General features: G+C 38.1%; 2 protein-coding genes across 9 annotated transcripts in view; one reads left to right on the forward strand and one right to left on the reverse strand.

Moving 5' to 3' along the window:
- Positions 1-12005, forward strand: part of prdm16 (PR domain containing 16) — a 171982-nt gene extending 159977 nt beyond the window's left edge. For 5 of the 8 annotated variants that reach the window (XM_072366449.1, XM_072366452.1, XM_072366451.1 and 2 more), the window contains 8 exons: positions 58-145; positions 1987-2159; positions 2276-2353; positions 2611-2780; positions 4179-4350; positions 7028-7285; positions 7816-7996; positions 8718-12005. In XM_072366449.1, coding sequence (XP_072222550.1) covers positions 58-145; positions 1987-2159; positions 2276-2353; positions 2611-2780; positions 4179-4350; positions 7028-7285; positions 7816-7996; positions 8718-8852 — 1255 coding nt within the window. In that variant the 3' untranslated portion in view covers positions 8853-12005. The remainder of the gene's footprint in view (positions 1-57; positions 146-1986; positions 2160-2275; positions 2354-2610; positions 2781-4178; positions 4351-7027; positions 7286-7815; positions 7997-8717) is intronic. The other 3 variants (XM_072366450.1, XM_072366456.1, XM_072366454.1) reach the window with 2 other exon arrangements.
- A 4797-nt stretch (positions 12006-16802) lies between these two features.
- On the reverse strand, positions 16803-20175 carry LOC140271970 (uncharacterized). The gene is made up of 6 exons (XM_072367267.1): positions 19858-20175; positions 18196-18258; positions 17797-17859; positions 17506-17589; positions 17287-17418; positions 16803-17165 (listed from the first exon to the last, which is right to left on the reverse strand). Exons 1-6 carry the CDS (start codon positions 20099-20101, stop codon positions 16882-16884), a joined length of 870 nt encoding a protein of 289 aa, XP_072223368.1. The 5' UTR covers positions 20102-20175; the 3' UTR covers positions 16803-16881.
- Between the last annotated feature and the right edge of the window lie 5052 nt (positions 20176-25227).

Here is a 25227-nt window from a genome sequence, read left to right on the forward strand (position 1 = left end):
ATGGTTTAGACAAACTCTGACCTTGGTACGTAACCCTCTACCTTGTTGTTGGTCCAGCAGGGTGGAGAAAAGGAAGCTACTGGACCCAGTTGGGGCTCTGAAGGAGAAGTTCCCCAGGCCTTCACCACCACTCTTTCATCCACAGGTAAACCAACAATACACTCATAGACTTTTAGCTTGTTCTTTGGTAGAAACAGTAAATGGTGCATTAATTTATACAAAAACTACAGCAAGGGAACACCAAACAGAGGAATGGACCCCGAGGTATTGCATACAGACACATTATTCCCACATGGTATTGACTATTATTTTTAAACTATGTATTATGTGAAAATACCTCACTCCTGCCTCCCACGCTGCTGCAGCCTGAATTGATAAGGCCCTCTGTGCTCTCAACTGTGTTGTTATTTTCTCAAGAGTTCAGTATGATTTCTTCCTTTGTTTACTAAATGGCGCCTGTGTACCTCGTCAGTTCTACCTTTTTTCAGAAGACATAGTCTGTTATTGCAGGTCCTTTGATAATCAGTTACATTGTTTGACTGTCTCCAGACCGTCCCCACCTCTACAAATCTTGATTACAAGAAATGATAGTATTAATAACAGTGAGAATAATAAACGTTTGAATTGAAACAAACTGCCTCTGTTGGCTACTCTAATCTTAGTTGTGGCATTGTTTTATGTGCTGGGAGCTCACAGGCCAGCTAATAAGTCAACCTCCTCCAAGTATTTTTTTTTTCTCCTGTGGCTGGCTGGTTAGATAATAGCACCGTGTCCATCAAGGACATCCTGTGTTTGTGTCCAGGAGAATGGGGGGCTCTTGTTGGGGAAATGGTTTAATCTGACCTGGAAATCTGTGTCCTCTATCAATCATGACTTTGCAATATATGCATATGCAGACAGATACATTTGCACATACCTATGCATTTTGCATGTATGACCTTACATATATATGTATATTTTTGTTAATTCAATGAGCAAGCAGAGACTTACCACTTCTTGGTTAAGGTCATTCTGTACCCACATTCTTAAAAAACACTGCATTACTCATCAGTTAATAATAACAAGCTTAGCTTGAAACGGGCATTCCCTTGACTCCCCTATTTAATTGCATCATCTCATAACATATGCCTATACCCTGGACCAAATGCTTTCACAGGCTTCCATTTAAAAACTTCTCACATCAGAGTGTCTCAGCTGGGATCCTCCCAGCAATTTAAACACAATGCCACCTCTAATTCAGTCTCATGACGGAATCTACCAAGCTCCCCTGCACCCATTCTCAGACTGCGAATAAACACATCGAGACAGAGTGTCTGTCCGTGTGTCTCTCCCGTCCCGTATTCACTAAAAAAGGAAGGATGTAAACTGTTTTTGGCAAATAAACTCCTACATAGCTGGTCCTCTTTTGTTCACAAGCTTCTAGGGGAAGGGAAGCGGCTATCAGTTGGGGGTATCACAAACTATATTGTACTGCTTCAATCGTTGCTCTTAAACTGCCTCATTTAGTAAGTTTGCTGGCCTGAAACAGTAGCTTTGGCAGAAGAAGGTAAGAGGTAGAGAACAAACAATTTGTTGAAGCTGAGGTTGTATGGAGTTGGACTGAAGGAACGGTTGAGCTTGAACATTTGTTAATGTGTTATAGGTCAAGGAGGTGACTGGCCTTTATTATAAACAACAAGCCTAACCTCTGATTCAGTGCTTCCTCAGAGCTTCCGCTCTCTGTTTCTTCCCCTTGCTCCCTTTTTCTAATATTGTCCTTTAGTTTGCACTATTTTCTTTCTTTATCTAACACACAAATACACATTTATTTATTATACTGTATATAATGGTACGTAAATGAGACTGAAATTTTCACTACGAAATTTCAAATTAAGGTTAAATCGTAAATGATTCCAAACTGAATGACTTTTTAGGAAATGAATAATAAAAAAAGATATTCTTGATTTAAAAGAAGAAAAAAAGATTTTGTTTTCCGCTGTTTTCCAGATGTCAGCCATGGAGAATATGACAGAAAAGCTCGAGAGCTTTGGCGCTCTAAAACTGGACGCACTGCCCAATTCGCTGCAACACTCGGCCCATCCACTGTTCAACTTCCGCTCTCCACCACCTTCCCTATCAGATGCCATTCTTCGCAAAGGCAAGGAACGCTACGCCTGCAGGTTAGTGCCCCATGGATGCAGTGATGTCAACAGTGTTAATTGTACATTCACGGTGGCAATACAATATACCTTTTTTTTTTATAATACTCTCTTTAACCACTCATTCTCCCCTCCAGGTACTGTGGGAAAATCTTTCCCCGTTCAGCAAACCTCACCAGACATTTGCGAACTCACACAGGGGAACAACCGTACAGGTATTCAAAACCATTTAGATTCATGACCCTACTTACTACTATGCTTTTGACTCCTTTAGCTCTTCTTCGTTTTTTTTTTTTTTTATTCAATAGACTGAGGAATCTTTCTGTGTTTTATTTTAAACATGTTGCAAAATTAAAGTAGGGATTTGTTAATAATTAAGAAAAAACATCAACCTTGGCTTTATTTCTTATAGAAAGACAGCCACTGCTCATTCTGTTGCTTGCAGAAAATTGACATTGTTTTTTTTTGACAGGTGTAAATACTGTGACCGCTCATTCAGCATCTCATCCAATCTCCAACGCCACGTCCGCAACATCCATAACAAGGAGAAACCTTTCAAGTGTCACTTGTGCAACCGCTGCTTTGGTCAGCAAACCAACCTCGACCGCCATCTCAAGAAGCACGAGCATGAGAACATTCCTGGTCAGTCTGCAACATCTGTGTCTGTTTTCTCTGAAAACACTGAGGCCGAGTGAACTGAAATTAGTTAGTAAACAAGGACTGTTTAGTTAATGGATGGAATAATAAATGTCTCTCATCACCCATTTGGAAATTTTTAATCATTACTTACATAAATATTTAGCATTGTGCTCTAAATGATTTAAAGTAGGAAAACCACTTGAAAAAGGGATCCACACTTGCCTTTGCTACTGTACAAAACAGCCTTTTTGTGTCCTTGTTGATTACGCATTAAACACAAGGTTTTTTAAAGGAATAACTGCATATTTGAGTGTAAACATCCCCACAAATGCTTCACAACTGTGGCAACATTTTCAAAATTGACAACATAGGAAAAGAAAGCAATACGTTTTGTTTCCAAACTATATAGCATACAGATCAATCAACTGATATGCAGAAAGCCTGAATGTCACTTGCTTGTGAAAAAAAGGTTTTTAGGTGTATGTTCAAAGCACAAACGTGAATATTCTTCTTAACATTGTGATTTATTTATTTTTTTCTAAATCTGTATATGCAACCTCAAACTAAAACTCAAAACAAGTTTTGAGTTCAACCTGACATTTGCCTCCTGTAGAATACAGTTTGTGTCAGTGTTTGCAAATGTTCACCTGGGTGCCGCTAAAGAGCATTTCTGATCAGTCTAATCTATTCAAGTCGTTGTCAAATGAGTGACACATGGAAAAAATGGACAAGAAACATGTAAACAAGTCAAAATAAAAACTAAGGAGTAACCACAACTTTGCAGTTCCTTATGTAATTTTAGCATTCCAGAATCAAAGAATATGGACTGCCCATTTTTGCTTAAGGGCAAAAATTCCCATGATGAGCATCAACATTTCCTCTGATGAGGAGAGATGAGGTGAAAATTGGGTGAAAATTTGTAAAAAATAAAATAAAATAAAATAGAGAGTAAATATAAATAGATATTAATTCCTACAGTTGAATTTGAGTCCTTTTTTGTTTGCCAAAACACATCGGAAATCTCCCTCATTAGAATGTGATACATTATCGGGGTATACCTTTGTATAAACATACAAAACATACAGGAAAATTTAAGACTGCCTGGTGAAACTTTCCAAAGTGTTGTTTATTTCTTGTACGACAGTTTATTTTCTGTGGATAATTCCTCAGTTTTAAAATATTTTAACCCCAGAAATGCTCATTTCTAGCTATTTAGTACATTATAATGTGAATAAAGTGTATAACATCTCTAATATTTTCCCTAGATTCATGTATCATCTGACCTGTGTATTTCTGATGATCATCAAACTAATCATGCTTGTGTTTGTGGTTATGTGTGTGTGTGTGTGTGTGCGTGTGGCTCCTGCGTGCATGGGAACGTCGGTATGCTTTCCCCAACAGTGAGCCAACAGTCCGGGATGCTTTCCAACTTAGGAACTACCATCTCTTCTCCAAACTCAGAGCCAGACAATCACGCACTTTTAGACGAGAAGGAGGACTCATACTTCTCAGAAATCCGCAACTTCATTTCCAACAGTGAAATGAACCAGGCCTCGAGCTCCACGGATAAGAGGTAAGACCAAAACATGCACGGATCAAACTCATATTAGGAGTTTTGCAAAGACTATTGAAGTGATCACATTTGATCTGTGAGGCAGACTCTCACTGTATCCAACATTAATCCTTACTACAGCAAGAAACACACCAAATGTCCTTAAAACTTTGCATTACAGGACATTTACTATAAGATAAGATATTGCAGAAACACCAGAAAAAGTTTTGCAAGATTTGGCAATTAGACTTTAATTTGTAGGAGTCCAGCCCTCTCCCTCTCTTTATAATAGAATGTTGCACTTGGTGCACAGTGCTCCCTAGTGGCTTAAGCATGCTTGGCAACAGTTAAACTAACATTAAAACTGATTTTTTTAAGGGCATCTTACTTTTCTGTTTTTGTTTCCAAAGATCGTTGTCCAGCTGTGCCACCAACATTCTTAGTTTTCTTTAAGTCTCCTTCCATTCAAATATGTTTCTCAGGCAACTAAAGGTTAGTGGATGGAAATGTCATCTTCCCTGCTCCTAGTACTGAAATGCTTTTAGTGTTAGTAACTCTGTTTGTGGTAAGCTTCAGAGGATTCAGACGAGAAGAAAAATAAAAAGGAGGATGAAATGTTTTCTCTCTTTTATTCAGTGGTTTGCCCTCTTTCCTTGACTCTACACACGTTCTATCTCAGTCTTTTTCTAGCTGTGAATTCCTTTCTGGTAGTCTCACTTTCTGTCTGCCTCTTCCTCCATCATCCCCCCTTCCTCTTGTCAACACACATTATGGCCAGCAGACCCAGTGGCAATTTAGCCCCTCTGCCATCTGGGATCAATACAGAGTCTCATCCACAACAAGTTGGCCTGACGTTTTAATATCTGTAATTCAGACTAAGTGTTATGCTTTCTGTCCTCCCACCAGACAGCCTGCTGTTTATTCTCCCTTTGAGTGACTGAAGTCAAACGCTGAACACAAACACACTTTCAAGGATGACTATCTATAATCACTCTTAACCGCCCTTGTAACCATAGTTTCCTTACTTTAAAAACTCCCTTTTCAGCTGAATAGCCAGTCAAAATAAAAGTCCCGAATAGCTTTTGTTTTCATATGAAAACTTTAACATGTTTCCAGGCTGGGGAGCTGTTGATGCTGAGGCAGCACTGTTGCCCTCGGGGAGAGAAGTTTCAAACAAGAGCAGTTTGATGGTATAAGTTTGCTCAGATATTGTCAGCAGTGTAGGACTGTGGGGATATTTGTCTTCTTGACACAGTAATTCTTAAGCCATGGCTTGAGCTTTATAGATGGATAAAACTTCAGCTGGAGGTGTTTCTTGGTCTGGGACTGGACTACAATGTCTGGCAGTTTGGACCCTGAGGGGGAGTTCGATTGAAGCATTTATCTCAGAGATCCACTGATGATTGAGCTCTTCCCCCAATCCACCCGCTGTACCCGTACTCCTAGCCCACTAACACAAACACCCAACTGACGTGTTTAGGCTAAATGACAAAACCCAGGGCCCCCGATGTCAGAGCTACGCTTCTTTTGCTGTTTGCAGGCATGGACTTTTTCCCCCGCCAACCGGCTCTGCAATTTGATTACAGTGATATTTAATCTAGATTGAAAGAGAAGAACTTTCTCCCCCAAAGTCCCTCTACCCACAATCACCCACCCACTCTGCATGACCCAATCGTGTCCCTGTGCTTCCCTTCCCAGAGGTAATCCTGTCTTATTTGATAAATGTCCATGGTGTGGCAAAAAATGGAAGGGGTAAATTTGCCATCCCCAAGGAAATGATATCATGAGCCATGACATCGCGGTTGGGAGGTGATGGAGTAGAATGTGGGTGGGGGGGATTGTTGTTTTGGCGCAGACTGGAAAATGTACAGATGGCAGGTCATAATGGTAGTGTGCTGATAGCGAGTTTCTTCCCTCAGTCCCACAGACTGTGTTTGCCATTACAGAGTGTAGAGGTTTGCAAAGGTCCCAGTCTGAGCCGGACCATCTTCTGCTCTGTTTGTGAGACACTGGCCAATTAATCATCTGTGGGCCGTTTGAAAAGTGCTCCAGGCAGACTGTCAGCACCCGTGTTGTTTGTGTGGACACTGGAGTTGGACTCTGCATGCTGTCATCAGATTATTTATGTTTCTCTCTCTGAGAGATGAGTCATGGTCTTAGATGTTTAGAAAATGGTAATAACCATCCTGCACCAGACTGGACATAATGCTCAAACTACAAGAATTACTTGCCACATTTTGATTGTTGTTTGTAAATAATTAAAAAGAGTTGAAATGAGCAAATACAGCCTGTGGGCTCATGATAGACATAATAGAAGAAGCATAGTATCATAGTAGAAAAAATCACTATAGATTTAGACATTTAGCATCCTGTAATTTTGTTTCTGCTTCTGTCTTTCTCTCTAAAGTCGTGGCTGTTAAGATAGCTGTTCTTTAGATTTATTGCATCTTTCCTCTTATGCCCCTTCTGATTGGCTAGGAGGACCGCTCAAACAAGTACATTTTTACCTGGAAGGTGAGAGACAATTTCAGACAGCCATTAAAGGTTTGGGGGTTTTTTTCTCTTGTTTTTTTCCCACAAGAAAGACGCAGCCTCACCCAATGGATTGATGGACACAATGACGTGTGATCTGAAAACGTACTTCTGTCGCTGTACTGTCACTATAACCAATTTCTCATCTGTACTCTGTCCTCTGCAGGTCAGACAGGCCTGAGGAGGAGCACCCACCCAGCCACAGCCTATCCAACTCCAAGCTAGGACTCCAGGGCCTTGAGGAGGAAGAAGAGGAAGTGGAGGGTGACGACGAGGAGGAGGAAGAAGGCAGCCTGACGGAGAAGTCGCATGATGAGGCACCCGAGTCTCCATCTCCTGTCACAACAGGAGCATATGAGGAGGATGAGGAAGAGGAGGACACAGAGACAGCCCCATTAGCAATGAGCTATGAACATACTCGCAGGTATGTGTTTTGTTAACCAGACAAAAGCAAATAATCACATAAGTTTTCCATTAACAAGTCCAGTGAATATATACCAAGTCTTACATATATTAAGCACTTTATTACAGAAGTCTCTCATCTTACCTAGCTGAATTGTGACTTATGCCAGTAATAAACAACTCTATATGCTAAGTAGGACATAAATTGGTTGAACAAGGACTATACGTGTAGATTCCCTTCAGGTGCTCAGAAAAGTGTTTACTTTAGCTCTTGTTAGGTTATTTCTTCTCTTTCTCTTCAATACCTTTTTCCTCTCTCAATTTGTTCTCTGTGACTGCTTAATCTTTTATTAATCACAGCTCTCCTTTTCTCTTCACTTTACATTACTTTCTTATTTACCTCCTTTTTTTATATTCTCCCCCCCCAAATGGGTTTCACTCTCCATCTACTCCTCCACTATGTCTATGTTTCCATCCATTTGCCCATCCATACTCCAACTGGCCCATCTATATTTCTTCATTCCTGCCATCCATTCGTTCCTTGGTGTGCAGGTGTATAGAGGAGGAGGGCTCTCTTTTGGACCTGGAAGGTCTGCCCAGTTTTCCCAAGAGCCTGGATGGTTTACGTAAAGCAGCCAGTGATGAGCAGCCCTTTGATGTTAAAGACATTTTTAATACTTCTCTAGAGTCTGAGGCATTGAAAGAGACATTGTACAGGCAGGCTAAAACCCAGGTATGTGGCTGGAGTTTGGATGTCCATTAAAAAAAGGGAGGGACAAGACATACTTTTTTTTTCTCTGATATCCAGTGAATACATAATTAAGAAATTTAAATCATCCTTTCATATTCTAGCTCTTGTTCTACTGTTCTAAGTTTTTATCACACTTACTACCAAGTTAGGTATTAAAACTACTATTAACTTGTCAGTGACTTTAGGTCACAGAGCTACAGTCACAAAACCAAAAAAACACACGAACAAAGCATGACATTGCCACTAAACTCAGTTGAGAAAACACAACCATATTTCATAAAATTCCACAAAGCAGAAAACAGAACTACAAACAAACAAAATCCACGTTTTTTTTAAAGCAACACAATGTTTTATGAAATGGTCTTCAGTTTTTTTGTTGTGTATCCTGAATTTTCTGTTCTTAATTTTTATTATTTCTTTCTTTTGTTGAATATTATTAAGTTTTGCACCTCAACGCCACTGTATACAAGTGTCTAATGAAACATGTATTGTCAAACGATAAGAGTTCATTTAGATCCAGGAACATGGCAACAATGCTACAAAGAAGTCCAAGTGAGAAGGGGGTCAGACTTAAATTTGAAGCGTAAAATCTTAATTTCTTGACTGTTTTTTTGCATACAAAGAAATGTTCCTTAAAAACAAGTGTTTATGTTTTGAGCCCTTTATTTTTCTTTGAATAAAAACAATTTGTTTTCTCTCGCAGGCTTATGCAATGATGCTGTCTCTCTCAGAGAACAACCCTTTGCACGCACCCTCCCAGAACTCTCTGGACGCTTGGCTGAGCTTGGGAGGTGGACCGTCTGAGACGAGCAGCTTTCACCCACTCAACCACATCTAGGCAAAGAGAGACAGAGAGAAGGTGGGAGGAAGAATAGGAGGAACATTAGTTTCACAAATGGATAGAGACACAAGACTGAGTGGACATGAGTAGTGGGAAGACGTGGAGGCCGAAGAAGAATTCATTGTCAACTACATTCAAGATAGAGAGAATGAGTTTGTGTGGTTATGTGTGCATTCACTTGTCTGTGTGTTCGTGTGAGTGAGATAGAGGAGGGAAAAACTGTCCCTAAGAGAGGAGTCCTGCAAGACTCTGTCCAAGAGAAAGCACTGCTAAGCTCCTGTTGATGTGAAGGACACCATGAATGCTCCTCCATAGCATTGTAACTGCATTTCTCCGATCCTCCCAGAGTGCACCAGGCTCACTGCAGCATCACTGACACTCCGTTTAAGGCCCTCACGAAGACACTTAATGACTGATATGTCTCTAAAGTCTGTGTACAATGCCCTCTACAACCGTTGTAGCACTGGCACTGCATGTCCACAAGGTGGTACTGTTTGAGCAGGAACACACCTGCACACCCCCACCAATCATGTGTGACAAATTTTGTTTCAGTTTTATTTGCAGAATCAGCAAAAGCTCCACATTAATATTCAGATCCAGTAGACTGTTGATTTTCCAGTGATTACATGGAGAATGATGTCCAATGTTCAAATGTGCTTTTAATGAGATATCTGGGCCACAAGCCATTGTAATTGGTTTCTAAATTTCATCATGCTGAAAATGAACTTAATGCCTAAAAAAAGAGAAAAGTCTTTCTGTGTTTATCACATCATCGTTTAATTGTATTTACTTTCTTTTCCTATTAGATACCACAGTATTGTTTCTTTGTAGGCACCACAGTGCTAAATTGTTAATATAATTATTTTAGAGAAGGACCAAAATTGTATGATATTGTCATATGATGTAAAAAAAAATAACCTAGATATTCATAGCAAGAGTGGTATGTGCCAAATAACCCATAGAAAATGTTTTGTTCTCTGACAATCATTTCATTTCCAAGGGGCTCGCCTTAGCTGTCATAGTTTTTTTTTTTTTTATTATTACGCGCTTATATATTTGATTTCAAAAGTGTGTGTATGTATTTATTTTTTGTTGTTTTGTCATGACTGGACTAGTGAAAATGAAGTAAAGTCCTTTTATAGCCCTCTTCTCTTGAAGGAATGATCACCATCGAAACCCATTGGAGATTCTGAATCTCTGGTTTTGATGGTTTAGTGTGCCAAAATGGAAAGACCCCATTAAACAAATTGTTATTTATAGTGAAAAAATAGCTGTAGTTAGTTTTAGAATCCTGTTAGGCATTGAAGCATCCTGCAGGGTTTAGTCTTTCTTTCTTTTTTTTTTTTTTTTAATTTTGTGTTCCACTTCAAAAATTTACCTAGTATGTTAAATGCATCTTGTTCAAATTATTTCAGCTATATGGCATCAGACAAATTTCACTATGAATGTCAGTAAAAGGGCATTATGTTGTCAATTTTGAATTTGAGTTTCTGCCACGTTAAGCTTCCTGTTCTCTCTTTTTTGGCATTTATTACTTATACTGTCACCCACAAATTTTTATTCTTAAAATAATTTGTCTGTTATTACCGTACATGGTCCAAAGGTCTAAAGCACGCAGTCACAACAACATTGACATGACAGACTTAATGGTTACAGAAAAAGAAAGACAAGCACTCATGACACCAAACCCCAGATAGCATTAAAACGGACATCATAATTCTGCTGGTTGGTCCATCTAAATATGTTTAAAAAAAAAAAAAAGAAAAAAAAAAGTCTAAAAATGATTTTAGATGGGAAAACAAAAACACTTGATGATACCTTAACTTTAAATCCCCTGTTAACCTTCGAAGATCATACTGAAAACCCATTCCATGTGATCCAAAAGGTAGCTGTGTCACAGATGGCATGTGTAATTTACTGTAGATAGCTGCAGGAAGCGGGGGAGAACATTGTTGATCACTGTTCTTCTCAGCTAACTTTCAGAACCAGGCCGGATGCTGTATTTTCAAACTAGCACTTAAATTATATGGGTCCAAGCCAAAAACTGAACTGGCTTGGATCTCTTTGTAGAACTTAGGAAACCGAAACATTTTCAAGATGGTTTGACTTTCAATAGGTGGGCACGTTGGGCTCAACATGGAGAGAAAAGATGAACGGAAGCACTGTAATTTTTCTTCACAACAGCAGGTGGTAGTGTGATGCTGGGACTGCTGCATCATCTCATTTTTCTAAAGACAGAAGTCTTTTTATAATTCTACTGAATGAGATTCCATGCGTGGTAAACACATTGTTTTCCAACTTGTGCTTACAAAATGTAAAGACTTGGGTCACTATGTAGTAATTCATGTCATGGACTACTGTAATAAGTACGCGCTGTGTAAAGCAAATTAATTGAAAGGCATTGAAGTATTCCATTTTGCCAACTTCAGAAAGTATTCTGGCAGATGGTCACTGAAATATGTTTCAGCATAATAGAACATGGTTGCTGTTTGCCCCCACTGTTACAGGAGAAAGTAAAAATATACATTGTTTCTTTTTAACTGTATAGTATTTTAAAGAATGAAAAACAATGGTGCATTTGTCTGAAGAAAAAAAAAATCAATGAAAAATTTGGGTTTCAATGGATGGTGCTTGTTTTGTTTAAATCTGAGTTGTATATCGCCTCTGTTATGTTTATTGAAAACAAACAAAAAAAAAGTTGTTGTGCATGACGTGTTTAGCAGTCATAATGATGTCCATTTGTGAACTGTGTATCAAATCAAAAAAAGAAAAAAAAAAAGAAGAAAAAAAAGAAAAAGTAAATCCGTAGATGCACTTATTGTACATGTGGTTAGGTTAGTAGGTTTGACTTCAAGTTCTGACTGCCTCACAAATGTTTGGGCAGATTCTGAAATACATGGAAAAGACTTGTGGGAGAAGACTTAATGAAAAACAATAAAGAATTGTAGAATAATATTGAACAATTCTGAAATTGCAGTTCTTTTGATGCTTGTGATTATTGCAGATGTACTTTAGAGAAATTTCATTGAAAAGATATGACTCTGATGTTAATTCTGTAGAATAGCAATGTATACCAAATGTAATCTTTCCAATGCTATGAAGAATTTATACATGAAATTGATATGCAATAAAACCTGTGTGCTTTTTAAAGCAGCTGTCCAATTTGCATCTGTGAGCCAGGAATGCAAAAAAATAATTAGTTACAAATAAGACAGATTTTTCCCTCCAGTTACTCTAGTCCTGCCATGAAGCCGGTCTTTTTTTTTTTATCTTGATTAACAATACCTGCCTAACAAATTGTCAAGATTTGATTCTTTTTTTTATGAAACAGGCTATCTGAACAATTTTTAATAGATTTTTTTGGAAACTCGTGTTCAAAGATGGAAATCATGTGCAGTGGTGTTATTTTTTTTAAATGATTGTCTTAAATGTGGAAAAACACACCAGTTGAATGGGTCACCCTTGATGGAGCGGTTTTAATAGCGGTGTGTGATGCTGGATGAACAAGGAGCTGCTGCAGTGTCTGTTATTTTGAGCACAGACATTTCATTTATACAATTTTCTCAGGAAGTTGTGTCAGCTTGTAACAAAAAAAAAGGATATATTATGCCTCCTTTGAAGAAGTTGAAAATGTAGTGTGTCTATTATTTCTCAGAGAGTTTGTTGCTCACATGGTGAAAAGCAGATGACCACCGAGTGTAGTTGTCAAAAATCTTTGCGATTGCCCACTGACGCAAAAACACAACATCTCCAACCAGTAATCGCAATATGACACCATTTGCAGAGTGAACAGATTGGAAATTTTGCTGTTCATATGCAACAGCAACATAGTCCCTTCTTGACCAATGCAGCACATGACAGCTTTGAGGGATGTCCATGTCCATGAATATAGAACTCAAAATGGTAGGCTCCTCTTACTGGTGCTGTCAGTAACCCTGTAGGAATTTTAGATCATTACTTTCAATTGTTGTGAATGAAGAATCCTCAACCAGCTTTGTGCCAAGACTACCAATAAGAAATAAATAACCAATATGTTATATAATAATGTCAATATTAAGGTTATAGGCACTTCCAACATTTGCAAAAACATTTCTGAAGACCAGAGAGGTTTCTACATTAAATGATACAACATATCCTGAGCCCGAGGCCAATAAAGATGTTAAGACAGCCAGTCGCTTCACAGAGAGACAGAGACAAAACTGATATCGCAGTGATGTGACTGTTGTAATAAAAAGATTGTTTCTATATATACAAAGCTTCTCTTCCTGACTTCAGAGTCTCCGCCTAGATTTCTGTGATGTTTTCTCTGGCTTTAATGGTGATCAGTTCTCCTGTCTGCACTGGAATGATGTTAATCCAAAAAAAGCCAACGTGACATAAACCACTGCAGTAATCATAAATTATTTTTGAAGTACTTAATAGTAACTGCCGTTGGGGATCAAGCAGAAGCTGGATTAGTTATTAGCAAGTATTATTAAGTGTCCATGGACAGTTATTAATATTCAATAAAAATTATTAAGAAGTTATTACCTACAGGACACCACTGAGTAAAGTCAGAAGCCAATAACTAAAACCTAGTATCAGTCTCAAAATATGTTAGTCCATACATTTCAATCTGGGACAGATATGACATATAGAGTAGATATGAAGGCTACGAATCCAAGCTCTGACATTCGCAACCAGCAGTGAAACATTCACAATGACCCCCAATGGGGGGGCCTCTTGGAGAAGATGTGAGAACACTGAAGCAAAATGGCAGCCATAATCATAGCACAAGATGGTGGCTATGACCATGTGCTCAGTGAATCATGTGTTAGCCAGAGAAGCTACAACAATGGGAATGTGTTGCCTTTGTGTTACCTGGAGATCTTTGGTGTGTTTGTATGCGTAAGCTCGTTTGCCAGCATGTGAAAGCGAACAGCAAAAATGACACACAATGACAAAAAGACCACGCAGAGTGGGAAGTTCTAATCCATGTCTCTGTGTCCAGTTCTTGTCAACAACAACTTCAAAGGTTAGTCTGTGACTTTTGTGTAAAGGCGTCAGGTTAAACAAAGGAGGCTGGCTAGTTTGCATGCAAAATCACAACTAAAATCAACTCGACTCATATTTAACATATTTTCTAAACATTGTCGCCACAAAACCTTAGAAAAGACAGGCCAATACAATGCAAAATTTCAGTCCTTGGGCTGTAAATGGTCCTGTCCAGTCAAGGTCTATTCTTTGGTGTAAATTACAGTTTTTACAGAACTAAATAAAAGTCATCATTCGAAACATCAGAGACCAAAGGTAAGTGGTTTGGTTCGATGCTGTGCCACATCAGCTCCTTTTGTTTGGAAAAATATTTCCTGATATTGTGATAGAGTTGAGGATGCTTAGACATTTAGACAAGTTTTACAACATTTTTTGAAATTACAAAAAATAATGTTACTAAAATATTGCACAATAGATCCATGAATCACGGTTGCTGTGAATTGTGGAGGAGATGCAAATGCTACATTCATAAACTTTCCTTGTCCAAAAGATTGTTATTGAGTTGTACAAATAGCTTCACAAGTATACAATAATACTAATGAGCCCCAAAATATTTCTGTAAAATTAAAAAGGCTTCCATATAGCTGAAAAAAGAACTGTTTTTCTTTTTCTCACATGATGAAAAGTAGATGACCACTGAAGGTTGAGGGATGATTTATATTGTCATAAATCCTTCAGTTTTCCCCTGACGCAAAAACACAATATCTCCAACCTCCAGTAGCACTTATACAGTTTTAAGGTACAAAATGAAAGTATGAGATAAAGAACCGAACAACAAAGATAAGGTGGCTGGTTTGATACTGTGGTACAAAGAGAACATGATCTGGATTCATGTGAGGAAGGGCATTTCCTAACTTTATGACTAAGTTCATATACAACACATGCATACACGGAGGGTGAAGCTGCATCCTCAGAGGGACATTCCTACAAACATGAGACTGAAACTGTGCTGTCCAAGTTAACAATAATCTTGCAGGAACTCAGGAATTATGAACGAGGGTCCTAAAACTACGGAGCTACTCTCTAAAAATGAGCTTGTTTGTTAAATACACTATGTGTTCATGTACATTTCTGAAAATATAAAATTAAAGTATTTAACTTTGAAAAATTGATGGGCTCAGGTTTCATCAATACCAGCTTTATTTTTGCACATCATGTTTTCACATAAAAGGGTTTTATACCCACAATCATATTAGTTATGAACCTCTTTTATCAAAATTGACCACAGCCATAATGTTGTCCCTTGAAATGAGTTTGTTCATTTGTCCACCTGCAGTCTATTGCAAGTCCTGATGAAAGAATCAGTATTTATTTTACACCACAGTGTCCTTGGAAATTGTCTCAGTAATGTCTATGGTCAAGAAATAGTGAAAGTGTAGAAGTACGTATGTAATCTTAATAAGGCTGAACTCCTGATCCAAGTTCTCATAAACTTGCAGAAGAGCAACAGAGAGCGTCCAAACCAGAAACATTACAATCCAGTATGGGATGAACACAACCAAAAAGAGAAAGTCTCTGTAGCAGCTGATGAAAACTGCCAGACCATCACTGATACACATCTACTCAGAATCAGATTACAGTGAGGTGAAGTGTCTGCACAGAGCTCAAAGACTAAAAAAGAAAAAAAAACTCAAATTAGGAGCAGTTTCATTCCTCAAACGGAGTTTAATACAGTCATAACAATGATTTAGGTTTTATGATTTGACACGTAGTTTTGGTTTTAATGGAAGCAACAAATAGATGACTGCCTCTTGTCTACTGTCAAAAAGTATAAGTTTTACACAGTAAGATTTTGACTAAATGTCAGTTTTTCAGCAATTCATCTAGTGTTCCAAGAAGAGTTTCCTATGTTTACAAGTAGTTTATAATAATAGTTTTATACTTTAACAGCAGAACTTTTACACGTGAATGAGTATCTAAGGTTTTGTACTTATGTTCTTGCCAAAAATAAAGCCTCTTCTGCCTCTTCTACCACTTACAACATAAGACTTGAAATTTTGAGACTGATCTGAAGGACTTGAAATGTAACTTGACTCACTCAGCCTTCATGCTAAAATGGCTCTTTGCCACAAAGAAATATTGTTATAGTCATCAAGCACTGTGATCAGTCAGACTTATTGTCACAATTACATGTGTGTGAAGGACTCTCACAACTGATTACAAATGGGTAACTTTTCTTCAAAACCTCGGACAAAAGTTCAGCTGACCAGTCACAAAACCAAATAACTCCAGTTGAACCTGTGAGGCCATGAAGCTCACACATGATGTGCTTTGGGATATTTTAATTTGGGCACTGGATGCTGCTGTTTGTAGCTTAAAGACAATGTTGATTTGTAACACCTGTAAACACGTGTTATCTGAACGTCGTTCTGTGACTCGTATTGACCAAGCACTGCTTCATCTGTGTAACTGGACAAGCTGCTCCTGTTTATGTGGTGAATCCTCAGGTGGTGAAAAAGAAGCAAACACGGATCTAGATCATAACAACAGACTTCTGTGTCCTTCACAGGAAAACGTGTTTTTTTTGTGCTTTTACATCAAATGCCAATTTAAATAGCTACACAGCTACAGAACAGCTGCCATGCTATTGATCAGTATGACTTTAACAACTGTAAACTTCCCATCATGCCTTCATCAATCTAGCACTCTGTTTTATGACCAAATTCACACATATTCACATCAGCCTCAGCTGTTGTTAATGCCTGAACTGTTTCAGAGAAATAGTTTTTGTATGAAGTCATATGGTATTACTCTTCAGCAAACTGGCAAAGATATGATCTGAAATGTTGTCTGTAACTGAGGCCTGAGTTGCTCAGTGTAGCTGAGAAATTAAACAGTTGAGGAGCACAGATGACTGTTATTTATTGTTGCAGGATTTGTGTATTTGTAATGAAAAAAATCACATTAAGCCTCTTAAATTCTGTGAATTTGACTAAGCTGAACTACATTATTGTTTTCAACATTATTCATCAACCAAAAGACAGCTTGTTGCTCACATGGTGAAAAGCAGATGACCACTGAAGGTGGTGTGATGATTTTCATTGTCAAAAATCCTTGAGTTTTCCCACTGACGCACAGACACAGCATCTCCAACCTCTAACAGCAACGTGACACCATTAGAGGCGTCAACAGAACCAGACGGCTGACGTTCATATGCAGAGAAAATATGTTCACCATTCTTAAACAACACAGCAGCTGAAGGATATGAAGCATGTCCATGTCCATGTATATGGAACTTAAAGTGGTAGGCTCCTCTCACTGGTGCAATGAAAAACCCTGTTGGGTATTGAGAAAAAACATGTAGTTTTTTTATTCAAATTGAAATTAACATTAGTCAACCAGATTGACTACAAAGAAAAAAATAAACTATATGACTGAAATGATCAAATCTCAGTACCTGTATGTGAGTTATAGGCATTTCCAATATTTACAACAACACGTCTGAAGACCAGAGTTATCTGAGCATTAAATGGTCCAAAAGTTCCTGAACCCGACTCCAACAAAGACGCTGAGAAAGCCACTCGTTTCACTGAGAGACAGAAACATAGCTGTATTGAAGTGACTGATGCTATGAAATGGTTGTTGTAATATTACGTCTGTTTTCAACCTCACAAACCTTCTCCTTCTCTCCTCAGAGTCTCCACCTGGTTTTCTGTGATATTTGCTCTGGCTTTAATGTTGATCAGTTCTTCTGCCTGTGCTGGATTTACATTAATTAATAAGAAACAATCTGAAATAAACCATTATCTTCACTGTTATCCATCACTGAAGCGTTTCATTGGAACTATTTAGATGAACATTTGATAAACAAACTGAAAACCTTCATATATTTGAAATAAATGTACTTCACATTGTCATGACTGATAAAAGTGATTTAACAAAATCAGTATTCATGTAGAGTAGATACCTTGGGATTGTTGCTTCAGCTCAGTCTTCTGCAGCTCCAGTTCTTTCATCTTCGCTTCTTGGGCTGAAAAAGAGACATAACAACAAAGGTCGGGACTTTGACTTGGTCATCAAAGTTTCTTCTTTCACAATTCTTTGGAAGGAAGACATATGCACTTATGTGCTGAGTGGTACTTTATTCAATATCTCTCATGTTTTTTAATATATCTGAGGGCAAACTGTTGTAAAAGGTGATGAAAAGAATAAACAGACAAAAGATCCAATTATTGAATAAAAAAGAAATCACATTTATTAATAAAATGTTTCGAATAACATTCATATATTTGAAATAAATGTACTTCACATTGTCATGACTGATAAAAGTGTTTTAACAAAATCAGTATTCATGTAGAGTAGATACCTTGGGATTGTTGCTTCAGCTCAGTCTTCTGCAGCTCCAGTTCTTTCATCTTCGCTTCTTGGGCTGAAAAAGAGACATAACAACAAAGGTCGGGACTTTGACTTGGTCATCAAAGTTTCTTCTTTCACAATTCTTTGGAAGGAAGACATATGCACTTATGTGCTGAGTGGTACTTTATTCAATATCTCTCCTGTTAAGAAAAACTGATTTCAAAGATCAAGGATGTTTTTTAATATATCTGAGGGCAAACTGTTGTAAAAGGTGATGAAAAGAATAAACAGACAAAAGATCCAAATATTGAATAAAAAAGAAATCACATGTGAAAAATGTGAGCTTTTTTTTTTGTCTATTCTGCATTTTGGCAGTGTATTCTCCAGCTTCACAACGATCAAACAAGAACATATTTATTAAAAGAAAAGATCTTTTCAGATATGTCTTATCAGTGTTAAAACTACAAAGCATACAGTAAACGTTCATGTTTCAATGGCTTTATTACAATCAACATCCACATGAGGCTCAAAGGTCACTTTGTCAGCAGCTGCACTGCCCAGATTTTGGTACTGCTGCACACACTCAACGGCCTGGTCATCTATACCCAAAGGAAAACATGTCTGTTGGATTCTTCCTGAACTAAACTCTCACCTCTTTGATTTAAGACACAGTAATGCTCAGGAAGGATTCTCTGAACTAGTCAATAAAATCAGTCACTACCAGACTACAGTCATAGTCATCACTGCTCAGTGAGGACACAGTCGAAGACTCTTCAGCAAACTTTATAATCTGATGCTTGTCATACATGAATAGATGAAACGCAATATATCTGCCAACTGATCAGTACAAATCTTAAGTATTGCACCTCCAACTGCATCAGTTCCAGGGATTTTTCTCTCCTTTACGCTGGAAAAGTTTTCAGACTTTGCAGCTCTCAACATGCACATTATTTTGCTCAAAAGCAGCTCTGTTAAAAACAGACTTCTTACTAAATTATAGACTTTAAAATGTTGATAAAAAAGATATTAATGACATTATAAAGGTCAAAGTCAGGCTTGCCCCATCATCAGCTTCATGTCCTTCCATGCAGGATGTGAGTTTCCAGTGCTGAGCATGTGTGACACTTTGTCTTCTTAACTAATTTGGATGAGCTTGTTTTCCTTCTCAACTTGTTTTTGTTGTTCCTTATACTGAGTCATGTCCCTTGTCTAAAACCTTTGCTATTCTGGATGATGGGACTTCTGTGTGATTTGGATATCCATAGTTCATTGTATGTGAGTAAGTCCTCAGAGAGTGTTCTATAAGCTGACACAGTTTCTGTGAGCTCATCCAAATCATTACAAGCAATTATGAGCAAATTCCAGTCTGTTCAGTTCAGGCTGTCCTGGGATTCTGAATAGAACATTTAACCCAAACCAGAACTTAAGGTTTTTCTTGCTTACTTTTCCTCATGACTGGAGTTTTTAACAGAACCACCATAAGCTCAGATATACAAAGTGAAGGTCAGCAGAAGGATTTGGAAGCCATCTCTTGTAACTGGAGCTGGAGCACATGGGACCAGTGCCCTAATCTAGCAGATATAAAAGCTTCCCACTCTACTTTTCAACTCTGATCACTTCTCTTCCACTCATCCACTAAACTCTCATGTCTCTGTTAACATTACTTACATACCTTCATTCTCTTTCTGTAAGTACTTCACCTCCACTTTCAGTGCAGCCAAGCAGGCGCTCATCTCTCTCAGCACAGCCTGGATGTCATGTGTACAGGTTTGTTGATGCTCAGAGACATTTCCTGGTTCTCCTCCCTGTGACTCAGTTTGCCTTAAATGTGCAATAATTTCACTGTCAGACTCTGCTTGAAGCTGAGCTGTGGAGAAAGAGCAGATTAGCAGAAACAATGGAAAAAACATTTTCATCTCTGTTCTCAAAGTTTCAGTCTCCTTGGTTTAACTTTGTGGCATCTGTGTTGATCCGAGCCTTAAATAGCATCTGGATAATTGTGTTACTTTGGACTTTGACAACAACAACAATAAAAACAGGGAAAAGATAATGTACAATCATAATAAGTTTATCTATTTGTTGTTGAATGCTGAATCCAGTTGTGATCATTTAAAATAAATATTCAAAAAGTTACTCGCAGTATCTATTCTGGCAAGGTGAGTACTTTATGGTGAGTAATTTATCTTTGGAGCTGCACATCTATTTGATAACTGCAGCACAGACCATTTACCCAAAAGTTCATTTGTCTGGTAACACATATTGTTTATGGTCTGATAAACAATCTGATAATCCAGGAGAAAAGTTACATGTACATTCCCATTCTTTGCTTCCGCAATAAATCTGCTGTACCATTCATGCAGGGGTGGTAGATCTGTGTCGCTGATTGGAAGACGGAAAACTGGCTTTAGCTTTATAAAAGCTGGAACATAGATGAGGAAAGCTTTTCTTTCTTTTTACAAAGGCCACACAGTGTAAGAGAACATTCAGTTTGATTCAATTTATCTCAACTCAATAATCTTTTATAAAGTAGTAGTATATGTAAAATAAATTATTGTTACAGACATGTTTCAATAGGCATAAAAAAATAAAAGTTGACAAATGACTTGAGGTGTTCTTTTTGTAGCTGGTCAGTAACGTAGCTAATGATGTCACACAAAATGTCAGCAGGGGACACAAGTGAACTGTCTTGAATAGAAACTCACGGCCAACAGTTCAGCAACTGGGGGGCAGAGATGCTCTTAATCAGTGACATGTTGAGGATTATACCATCTGTTGTTAACAAGCACCTCCTCCCTTACTGTGGTCACTTTCTACAGTCTCTGTATGCTGAAACTGATATTACGGTGAACAACTGTCAGTTTCATATCACCCTGAAAATTACAGACAGTTTTAAGGATACTCTGATTTGAAAATGTTAGAAGACCATTCAAGAAGACTCAAAGCTGCACTTACTCTCAACACATCAGTATTTCTCTTCAATTAAATGAAAGTCATTTTTTTGTCACTGATGATCTTAACTCAAAAGGTTAGACTTTGCAACTTGTGCGCCTAACTTGGAAAGAGCATTCAGACGACAGGTGGACTTGATCCACTCGTCAGTAGCTTCTTTAAGCTACTCAGCTTATTAAGTCGTTGCCGTGACAGAACAACCTTACAGAAAACATCTAAGTGTCAGAAGTTACACTTTGATTGCAAACAAACAGAGGCTTTCTCTGTGTCAAATGACTGCTACACTGAGGTTTTCTTAGGTGGCAGCACATGGCACTCTTTTTGAAAAACATCTACAGCAATATCAGATAGAAAGAGGTTAACACACGATCAGACAATCTAATCACAAAACTTTGCTGCGAAAAGGATTGTCATAACACATAAGGAGGGCTGTTTTATATAATATAAAATATAAAATATAAAAATCTTCAAACACCTTCTGATGAGAGGGAACACAATCACTTTGGGTGGATTAAGACATATTAGCATTTTACAGTAGATGACAAAAAAAATGGTCTTTGTTACTGATAAATGTGAGTTTGACATTCAAATGCTCAAAATAACATGAATGTAAGTTGACCACAAGTGGGTAAAAAAAACATAACCCTTAGTTGCATAAGTGGGTCAAACATGACCCAGTGAGGTTGTTTTCTTGTAGTATCAGTGTAGAGCCAGTTTACAGCCTGCACAATCTTAAGCCAAGACTTACCAGAAAGAGACTTAAGATGAGTAATGAGTAACCTTTCTTTCTCTACTTCCTCAATAAATCCCACGTGATAAGAGCTCATGGCTTTTGAATTGAAATGGAAGGCTGCAGGAATAATATCACTGTTTTTTCATGAACGAGTCTCCCCCTAAAACCTAAGACAGCAATTAATTGATAAATTCATATCAGTGGGACAGTGATGGTAGAGCTGGCGATGGAATAAATGCAAACCTTTAACATTTCCAATAATCTCAACAATTATCAATGATAATTCTGCACCTTTTAACTTTGTCATAAATCAAATAAAGATTCAGTCAAATAGCATGTGCAACTCAGTATTGCTGACACTGTTGAAACACCCAAAATCAAATAATCATCCCACCCATCTCTGTCGCTGACGTTGGTGCCTCCATTTCCCCATGTTGTTATCAGGGAGCACTCTTTGCTTATCTATGAAATACCTTCTATATAAACTCACCCATTTCAACAAATAACAGATCTTCAATACCATATGCACTTAGACTATTTCACCTTTATTCTAGCCCAGTCAAATTGTATTTCTGTTTTGTCGCATTTGTGGTGATGCTGTCACTCACTCATGAAAGAAAGAAAAACATAGTTGAATAAAAAACAAATGAACAAAAAAACAGAAACAGAGAAATATTGCCACACATCATCACAACCTGATACATACAATAATAAAGTGCATCATCTGCATAAAACTGAAAATATTGCAATAAAAAGCAGATTCTGATCAGCCGTCACCATTGTGTAGTTACAAAACATCATCTTCTGACTCCTTAAAGTCTTTCACAACCTTACACCACAACCTCAACAGTTTTTAGCCATCCATGGTGAAAGATAGAGCTTATTAAGTGTTTCCACTAGAGGGGACTGTTGTGTAGAATTTCAGTCCGTCGGAGCTGAGATACACAGTATTTTGGGCTGCATAAACACCACATGTCTGAAAGCAAAGATTGTTTTTAATGATGTTCAGACTATTGACAGGAAACTGGTGTGCCCCTTCTTTTTTTTTTTGAATAAGTGTAATCAATCTTAAATAGAATTTGTGTGTATTGTTTTGTGTGTTTGATAGGAGGTTTGGGTTTGATGAAGAGTGCATATTAATTTCTTTCTTCAAAGACGAGCAGTGAGTCAGCTTTTCACTCTCAATGGTTAAATGTCACCGTAGTACACAAGAGAAGGCTGTAAATCACATGTGATCAGAACACATGGATTTGGAGTGAAAAATAACAACACTGAAGAAACATCTAACGGGAGGCTGCAGGAATAATGTGGGATTTTTACCACAACCTTGTTTTCTTCCCTCTCATTAACAAGTCTCCCCCAACAGTTTTTAACAATCCATGGTGAAAGATAGAGCTTACTAAGTGTTTCCACTAGAGGGGACTGTTGTGTAGCATTTCAGTCCAGCAGAGTTCAGGTAGATTTCTTTTGGCCAGCATTAACACCACATGTCTGAATGGAAAGATGGTTTTCAATGATGTTTAAACTACTGATGGTAAACGGGTATATTTATTGTTCATTAGTAGAAACCTCTGCCTCAGGCCCATAGATAAAACTCAGACTACCAGTATATTAGATCCAAGTAATACATTTTTTGCATTTTCCATAATAGTTGATCATACAGATCTTTAACAAATAAATAAAGAGGAAAGACTTTGATTATGAGATCAAGGTAATCTTAGTTTGAAATAACAGGGATCATATTAAGAGGGATAGAGCTCTTTTTTTTTTTTGATTATGTACAATCGTTCTTAAAAACATTAAGCAAAAATTTAATGTTTGAGAAGTCTCCTCCTCCCCCGGAGGAGACCCCGGGGAAGATCCAGGACACGTGGGAGAGACTACGTCTCTCGGCTGGCCTGGGAACGCCTCGGGGTCCCCCCGGAAGAGCTGGAGGAAGTGGCCGGGGACAGGGACGTCTGGGTTTCTCTATTAAAGCTGCTGCCCCCGCGACCCGACCCTTGGATAAGCGGCAGATGATGGATGGATGGATGGAAAAATTTGACATAAAATGACTGTGTATCGTTTTGTCTACTTAACTACTGGATCTGGATTCTCACAGAGTGAAAAGCAACTGATGCTCTCCTTCATCATCCAACTGACAGCTGGTCAGAAACAAGAATTGGCAAAATTTTTTAAAAAAGAGCACCTTAGGGGTGCAAAATCTTTCAGAAGTATACACAGACAGAGGTTCAGTAGTATGTAAAGAACTGTGTCTACTGTGAAGCAGTTCAGGGCAATGTTGCTCAGCATTCAGTTGGGAAGACTTTGAATATTCCATCCACCACAGAACGCAATATTATCAAAGGATTCTGACAATCTGGACACATTTCTGTGAGCAGGAAACGTGGCATAAAATCAATATAGGATGACTGTAAATTTGAGCAGGCACAAAAAAAACAAAAAAAAAGAGTCACGATTATGTCATGGAAATCACCAAATGGGCTCAGGAACATTTCAAGAAATCTTTCATACAAAGAAGAAGCCATTAAGGAGCATAGACAGTAAAGGCTACTCTAAGCCTGCAGTGCTCTGTTGAGACAATACCGAGGAATGAGATCTCTAAGATGCGATGGAGCTTGGTCATTAAGACCATTATATTAGAGGAGAAGAGTTTGAAATTTTATTCTGGATTTAAAAGTAAGCCAATGAAGAGAAGCTAATTCAGCTGCTAATTCTCATCAGAACCGGCATTGTAGAATTTTGGATCAGCGGGAAGCTTTTAAGAGAATTTTTTGGGACAGGAATTACATGGAGCAATCTTTTAGCATCACTCTGAGACAAGGAGTTTCTAATTGTGGCAACATCACAGAGGTGACAGAGGCAGTCCTTGACACCTGTTTCATATATAGGTCAAAAGACCTGATCCTGGTCAAAAATAACCAAGGTTTGTTGTGCTGGAAGCCAAGGTAATGCCATTTATAGTAACTGCATAGCTAAACAATGTCTTTCTGTGTGCTTCGTCTGAATTCACGGGCACAATCTTCCAGGTTCTTTATGACACGAGTTTAGTTAAAACCAACTAACATTGTAGCTGAGAATAAGCAATGGATATTTAGGCCAAAATGTCTGATAATGGCAGCACATACAAAGTAAAAAGTATCGGTTCAAGGACCGAACCCAAAGGAAACTCCATGACTAACAGATGTGCGAGGAAAATTCAACATTTACATGAACAAACAAGCAGCTTTTTCTACAAGTCAATGAACTATTTTTTCGAGACTAAGTAAAATACTTCTAAATTAGCGAAATTACATTTTCTTTCCAGCTTTCTTGAAATTTGCACGGCACAGGAGCCAACCTAAGCTACCTCAAGGCTAG

This window comes from Leuresthes tenuis, unplaced genomic scaffold (assembly GCF_036924035.1).
Source record: "Leuresthes tenuis unplaced genomic scaffold, fLeuTen1.0.hap1 SCAF_16, whole genome shotgun sequence".
Lineage (NCBI taxonomy): Eukaryota > Metazoa > Chordata > Actinopteri > Atheriniformes > Atherinopsidae > Leuresthes > Leuresthes tenuis.